Source organism: Oreochromis niloticus, linkage group LG10 (assembly GCF_001858045.2).
Source record: "Oreochromis niloticus isolate F11D_XX linkage group LG10, O_niloticus_UMD_NMBU, whole genome shotgun sequence".
NCBI lineage: Eukaryota > Metazoa > Chordata > Actinopteri > Cichliformes > Cichlidae > Oreochromis > Oreochromis niloticus.
In genome coordinates, this window is record NC_031975.2 from 33,967,132 (window position 1) to 33,975,111 (window position 7,980).

Below are 7,980 nucleotides of genomic sequence, written 5' to 3' on the forward strand. Positions count from 1 at the left end.
CATGTTAAACTTAATCTGACTATCATGATAAAAATGTAAACAGCTGATTTAGTTTGATATAAAAATGTGTGTCAGTGCTGTGGAGGAATTTCTAGAAGCTGAAATGTTTCCTTATTTTTCATCTGAATCCAGATCCAGACACAGATAACTGACTGTAAACTTACTCGGGTTCATTTCTTCCAATTCTTTAGTTTCAAAATAAAAGCATCATTGAAATAATGCTGTTTATTTATTTATGTGTGTTTCATACTATCACAGGTAAAGTGACACCTGGTATTTAGAAGAAAGAGCTGCTTTTAAGACATGGTCTACAGCAGGAGTGTCAATCTCATTTTACATCATGGGACACACACACTTTGAGCTGGTCCAGAAAAACCTTTTTCTGTCAGTGTAAAGAAGTTGCATATTTAACCATTTTACTACATGGTGAAGAAAAAAAGCTGATGTGAGACATATTTTCAGAGTTATCTGACATACTTTATGTCAAAAAAGTGATTCATGGCCCACATGTCAAATGATATATGACAGGAGAAGTAATACAATAAGTAACACAAATTTAAGACAGTTGTAACTTTCATGACATATCATAAAAGTATTATATTTCATAACTTGTGTCATGGGCCTGGGTCTGTGACCCGGGGATCATGTGTTACTTTTGAGTTTAATGAATATTATGAGTTTTATTTGTCTTTCTTAATCATTTATGGTTGTGGTGTGATCTGCTCCTGGTTCCTCGTATCCCCCGTGTGTGTTGTTGTGTCAGTTTTGCTGCCCCACCAGGCCTGGAGAGTCCCTGCCTTGGAGCCAGCCACACCTGCGATAATCACTCACCTGTTGCCAATCTGCCTAATCAAGGAGCCCTACTTAAGAGAGCAGTGGAGCAGCAGTCTGTGTGGGATTGTTGAACTAGAAATACAGTTAGTGCTCAGCTCATATAGTCGTATTTTTGATTACGTTCTTGTTGGAATGGTTAATGTGTTTAGTTGGCCGGTGGATGGGACGGTGCTCATTCTGGCATCTCTTGTTTCCAGGGTGATTACAGAAACGTGTGAAGGGAGCAGCCCACTGTTGAACACAGTTACCGAGGGGGACAAAACACTACCACGCATCACGGACAGGAATCACGGCATGGGGAATTGGGAGAGCACACACTGTGGATTGTTGGCACTGTTTTCTGTGTAAATAAACACACTTTCTCCATTCTAAAAGTCCAGCATTTGGGTTCTCCTTCAGCCAACCTTGACAACTTGGTTGTACTTACCACAACAATATGAAAATTAAATTGGAGGATGAAAATATAGTGATGGAATAGAATAATGAATAATATGTTTGAGATATGTAACAGAAATAAATTAATTGTAGAGCAATAATTCATAATGTGTTGTTGCCATCCATCCATTCCTCCATTCTCTACCACTTATCCTTTTCAGGGTCGCGGGAGGACTGGAGCCTATCCCAGTTGTCTTAGGGCAAGAAGCAGCATACACTCAAGACAAGTCGCCAGTCTGTTGCAGGGCTAACACATAGACACAGACAACCAGTTGTACTCACATTCATCAAAATAGTGATTTCCACCCACACTCAGCCCAATGGCCAATTTAGAGGTTCCAATTAACCTAATCCCACTAACTGCATGTCTTTGGACTGTAGAAAGAAGTCAGAGTACCCAGAGGGAATACAAACATGGGACAACATGTAAATTACACACAGAAAGTCCCCAGCCCGATGGTAGAATTGAACGCAGGACTGTATTGCTGTGAGGCAACAGTGCTAACCGCTGCGCCACCCCCATGTTGTTGCCTTTTAAAACAAAAAGTTTACTAGAGGCTGCATGCCCACTTGGAAATCTATAATTAGCTTTTATTTGTTTAATATAGTGCTGTTAGTCGATTTAAAAAAATTACTAATTAATTGCACAATTTTCTGTAATTAATTGTGTAATTGCGCAATGAGTTGATCAATAGCCTGGCTGCAGTTACATTTTTTTCAACTTTATATTTAAGCTTGTAACAGACATTTATGCAATCTAATGAAGTAAATGCAGAATAAACACACAGAATGTTGAATGCTTAAATTCAAAGAGAATTTGAATAGTTTTCATCAGTCTTTTAACACAGGTTCTCTCCTGTGAAATACAACTTTTTAAAAAAAAAAAAAAACCTTCACTAGTATATACTAATATATATTAGTGCTGTCAAACAATTACAATTTTTAATCAGATTCATCACAGGGTTGCCGTGGATTAATTTTTATTAATCAACACTAGATTAAAAGTGAATGATATTTATATTAATCGCATTTCATTTATCCACATTAACCTCCTGAATGAGCTGACCACCACTGCAAGGGACAGTCCTGCATACTAATGATCGCATCTGCTCTGTACAAGTGCATGATTCTGTCAGGCAGAAACTCATCATCTGATTCTGAATCTGAGCCCATGTGTAAAAGAATCATTTTCTTGGGCGGCCCATCTTCATAAGTCTGTCGAGGTGAGGACTGATCGTGCAGCAGTCTTCCACACTCTCTCTCTGTCACTCTTGGGGAGACACTTCAAGTCCTTGAAAGGAGGAACCAAAATTATGTAGCGCGTGTTCTCAACGATATTAATAGGTCTGTAGTTTGTTGCAATCCACTTGGCAATTGTGTCAGTCAATATTTCCGAGGTAGACTTACTGAGTCCCTGATGCTCTGTGAGTGGTTTGTCGCAAGCTGGGTGACGCGTTAGCCAAAGTCCGAGCAGCATCCCCGACTAACGTTTGCTTCGCGTGAATGTGATATTTTAAGCTGCAAGTGCTTCAGTGAAAAGAAAATTCCTTCTCACACAATGTGAATAATACTATCATCTTCCAAACTGAGTTGATTGCTTCTGCTGCCTGTCACTACCAGATCAACTGCCCATTTCTGCATGTGTGAAGGTAACTGTACTTGGACAAACTGCCCGAAATGTGTTGACAGAGACATTTAAAGGATTTTGAGTCATTTTGCACTCCAGATGCATAAATTGCGTTAGAAATTTTAATCAGATTAATCATGATGATGGATTAATTTTGACAGCTCTAGCTTAATCCAAAAAAGAAAATCACAAACAAAGTCAGACTTACACACTATGGAGAAACAGGTGCAGCTCCACACCTGAGCCAGTTTGGACCAAATGATAAGACCTTAGACTGACCGTTCGAGCCATGACCTAGGACTCCTCCCTGAACTACCAATAAAGCTATACCAATGAAAAAACTGACCAATGACCAATGAGAAACAGCTGCTGGGGGGCTTTGACATGAGACACATGAAAAAGGAAATTAGTTGTTGTGCTGCTAAACTTTGAGGTTCTAAGTCACTAGTGTTTAAATAAGAAAATGCCAAGAGGAGACTAACAGGCTTGACCTGAGTCTGCAAGTAAAAACAAGAAAAACTACATTACAGTGATATTTGTTGTTTCATAGGTGCACTTATTCTTTGTTGTGGTACTTTACTGTTCCAATGAAACAAAAAGAGCTCATTTTAAAGTACTGTGTACCTGAACCTGTGATCTTATTTAGCATATTGTCTTAATATCTTAGAGCTATTTCCAAGGACAAGAATGTTTGTGCTCGATTCAATTTAAATTAGGTTATGATCTTAACATCACCTTCATGGCACTGATCTCAAAGTAATGGACAACAGTTGTAATGTTATTTAAATTTAAAGTTAAATTTCCAAACTGCCCTTTCTCCTGTAAGGTTTGTGGAGATTTTAAGTAGATTTTTGTGTCATTACACAGTTACCATGGTAAGTGATCCAGCAGAAGTTTCACTTCAGTTTTATCTGTACAGTGCCAAATGACAACAACAGTCTGTGGGAAGTGCGAATGATACTCACAAAAATGGTGAAAACAAAATAATGTCAAAGTCTAGAATAAATAAAATAACTAACTTATTTACTATTACACCTTATTTTTTCAGTCCTCTTACATAAAGTGACAAAGTGTGTACAGAGTGTATGCAGGGACATACCTTATTCACTAAGCTCACCTTTTTAAAATATTATGTCTGTGTGAATTAAGTGCACAAATCAATTAGATAATATCAACATATCAAGGAGTTTATAACTCATCCATTTTTCTTTAACGAAAGACAGAAAACTTCACAATACGCAGTTACAGCAGAATTTCCCCAAATGTGTACTTCTAAATTACTTGTAAGTAATTTAGGTAGGATGCTTTTATTGACTTGTCAGGTGCACTTGCATTAGAATTATTCCTTACTGATGACATGTTTTATATATTTATGCTTGTTATTTGTCAGCCCTCTTCACGACCCTGATCAGGTGAGAGTTCATCCTCACAGAGCTGTCAGCATTACTGTAGACGATGTTTTAAAAGCAGCTCTTTGTTCACCAGGTGTCACTTTACCTGTGATAGTAACTCCCAGCATGTGTAGGCTTGATCTCTGCTTTATGTATGAAACACATATAAAGAAATCAACAGTGTTGGTTCAATGATGCTTTTATTTTGAAACTAAAGAATTGAAAGAAATGAACCCGAGTAAGTTTACAGTCAGTTATCTGTGTCTGGATTTGGATTCAGATGAAAAATAAGGAAACATTTCAGCTTCTAGAAATTCCTCCACAGCACTGACACACATTTTTATATCAAATTAAATCAGCTGTTTACATTTTTATCATGATAGTCAGATTAAGTTTAACATGTGTTAAGTGTTTAAGAAAAATACCTGCATGATTATCAAAGAAGAGAAAAAAGAGGAACTGTTGGATTTTGCTCAACTTAACAGGAAAGACTCCAGTTAAAAGCAAACATGTGGGCCAGCAGTCACCAAAATAACAGACTGACCAACACAGGACAGTGGAGCCAATAAAGAATAATGCAGTTATCAGCTTACAGAAAATAGTCATGACCTGATGGAGGAGCAGCACTTTATGAAGAGCCGACTCAAAGAAAGGACAAAGAGAAGAGAATCACTGAGCATTTAACTGGATTTATTTGAATCAAAGATAAGAAGTAAATTATCTGCGTCAGTAGAATCAGAGGAGAAGTAGAAACAAATAAACACAAAACTAGAACCAACCAGAAAGAGAGAGAGAGCAAGAAACTGATTCCAGCAGGTGATTTACTTCCTGTTTTACTTCTAAAATTGGCTAAGCTCCGCCCACAAAAGTCAGTTCAAACAGGAAGTGTTGGAGCTGTCACACCTCTCACATGGTGAAAATCAGATGACCACTGAAGGTGTTATGATGGTTCTGATTATCATATATCCTTGTATTGGCCCAGAGACGCACAGACACCTGATCTCCAACCTCTAGAAGCAGTGAGGCTCCATTAGAGGCGCTCACACCACCAGATGCTGGATGTTCATATGCAGCAAAAATGTGCTCTCCATTCCTGAACAACGGAGCACCTGTCTGAATGTTTCCATGTCCATATATGCTCCAGTCAAAGTGGTAGACTCCTCTCACTGGTGCAGTGAAAATACCTGTGGGACATTTGTTTTTGTTAAATGGAAAATCAGCTGTTAGAACATCTGGAACATCAGCCTGACAACAACATAGCTGAGAAGTGACATTCAGTGTTATTACCTGTGTGTTTGTTGTAGGCATTTCCAATGTTTGTGACAACACGTTTGAAGATCAGAGTCATATGTATGTTAAAGGGTCCAATATCTCTGCTGCCTTGTTCCAGCAGAGATACTGAGAAAGCCACCTGTTTGACTGAGAGAGAGAGAAATGTCATTTTAAACTTTCTGTTTTAGAGTTAGACTCTTCCCAATAAAGTGACCATGACAAAATCTTTAATCTCCAATGAAAGAAATGTTTGACAGCTGAAAGCATTTCATTGTCACAGAAGAAATCAAACTCTGTGATTGGAAACTGAAATTTGATTGAATCTATTTTTGAGGATCCCAAACTCGTCCTTTAGATCAGACAGGAAGTTATTTTGTAGCTTCTGCCAAGACAACAAACTGTGTTACTCAGTGTTTTAGTTGCATCTTGGTTTGTGCTTCAGACAAACATGAACTCAGTGTAATGTCATTCAGTAAATTTGATCCAGTAATGAACTTAATGTGTGTTCTGAAGCTTAAAGAGTGCTTTCACTTGAATGACCTGCACAGAGTGGGGATACACCTGTAAACAACACCTCTGTTAATCACAGGTAACAATCACAAAAATCCTCTACTCGCTCTCCTGCTCCCACATTATTAGAACTACAAACATGTCTCCAGTTTTTTTATTGCATTATCTGAGAGTGAATATTTTAGGAATAAATTTAGACTGGCTGTACTTTCAAATACTAAACATGTTCCAGAAATCACATTTGGTAAATAAATAATCTTTGAGTATTTTCATGTTTTAGTTCATGCAGACAGTTAGAAACACCACAAAGCTCTTGTTCTGGAAAGATTATTCACATTGAAAGTGTAAAACAGAGATATTTCAGCATTTCAAAAGAAAAGATTCAACTGCCACACAATACCTTGTTGTTCCTGCTTCAACTGGTCAATCTCAGTTTCCAGCTTTGCTTCTTGTTCTGGAAAAAAAATTATATAAAATGAATAAAATAAAATAAAATCTTACTGACAGCACACAGTGATTCACATGTTGTTATGTGTCAGTAAGAAAGTAACTGTGTCTCTGATTCTGTTCATGCTACACTGAGTTGTGTTCTTATCAATGTGAGTTATATGTGTAAAAGACTGATATAAAATAACATTTTTAAGTATTTGCCATAAAGAAAGCAGATGTGAACGGTTTAATAATTAAGTCAAAGGCTTGGTGTTGATGTTTTACAATCAAGAGAAAAATCTAAAAAATTAAACATTGTACATTAAAGTCAAGCATATGTTAAAAACATATATTCAGCATTTCTGTCAAAATTTGTCCATTTCCACACAATACCTTTTGATTTCTGCTTCAGCCAGTCGATCTCATTTTTATGACTTTCAAGTTCTTTCAGCTTTGTTATGTGATCTGATATAAGTACAAAATAAAATAAACAAACAAACAAACAACAATACTTCATATTTCCCTGCACCATTAACTTCTCCAAATACTTTTTCAATATTTCTATATTATAAATATAAATTTTAGAAGAAAAACACTGCTAATGAAGTGTCATTGATATCTCTGTAACGCAACACTGGATCATATGAAGGATTCCTGATGCTGTTACTTCTGTCACTACCTGACATGACGCTGTACCTTGATTCTCTTGTTTTAATGTCCTGATTTCCACTTTCTGTTCAGCCAGTGAGACTGCCATCTCTCTGAGCACAGCATGGATGTCCTGTGGACAGGGTTGTTGGTTTGAAATCTGCTGGTCAACAATTTCATTATCTGCCTCTGTCTGATTTGTGGAAACAGAGCAGACCAGAAGCATCAGCGAGAAAAACACCATGATCTCCATTCTGTCAGTGAAAACTCAACAGTATCTGTGTCATCTGCAAACATGACTGACTTTTATATTACACAGTACAAAGGGGAGGTCACTGTTTCATTAGATTCAGTAACCCTATGATAACGGAGGGCATAAAGTAATTCTAGTAAATCAATGACAAATGTAATCTTTATGACTTTCAGATGCAGTACAAGGAGAACAACAAGTGACTATCAATGATTGTTAACTGTCAGTAAAACGTGAGCATGTGTGTTTCTGTGTGTTGGGAGTTTTCCCAATCGGTCTACATGTGTTTTGTGCACTTGGAAAAAGGCATTCGTTCGTCCGAGTGCCCTGTGATGAGGTGCTTCAGGAGTATGGAATGTCGATTCTTATACAACCCTTATAAGAGCTTGGTCCGCAAAGTCAGATAGCAGTTTTATGGACAGTTTTCAAGAACTGTGTTGGCTTATCAAGATGTTTTTTTTAGCAGTCCAATCTAGCCTTTCTGTTCTTGGGGCTCATTGGTGGTATCAGTGAACCCTCTGTATTTACTTCCATGCTGTCTTCTCTGGGCCAATATCAAAATGTGTGCTCAGAAACAGATGTTT

The 7,980-nt window shown here is 37.5% G+C and overlaps 1 protein-coding gene across 2 annotated transcripts; it reads right to left on the reverse strand.

Annotated features, from left to right (window-relative positions):
* Window positions 1-4,470: 4,470 nt before the first annotated feature.
* On the reverse strand, window positions 4,471-7,447 carry LOC106097028 (complement C1q tumor necrosis factor-related protein 3). 2 transcript variants are annotated; one of them, XM_013266455.3, is made up of 5 exons: window positions 7,195-7,446; window positions 6,892-6,963; window positions 6,470-6,523; window positions 5,575-5,706; window positions 4,471-5,471 (listed from the first exon to the last, which is right to left on the reverse strand). In XM_013266455.3, exons 1-5 carry the CDS (start codon window positions 7,397-7,399, stop codon window positions 5,194-5,196), a joined length of 741 nt encoding a protein of 246 aa, XP_013121909.1. In that variant the 5' UTR covers window positions 7,400-7,446; the 3' UTR covers window positions 4,471-5,193. The 2 variants fall into 2 exon arrangements, with proteins under 2 accessions (XP_013121909.1, XP_019219193.1); XM_019363648.2 differs by lacking the exon at window positions 6,892-6,963 and having other exon boundaries at window positions 7,195-7,447.
* Window positions 7,448-7,980: the final 533 nt, after the last annotated feature.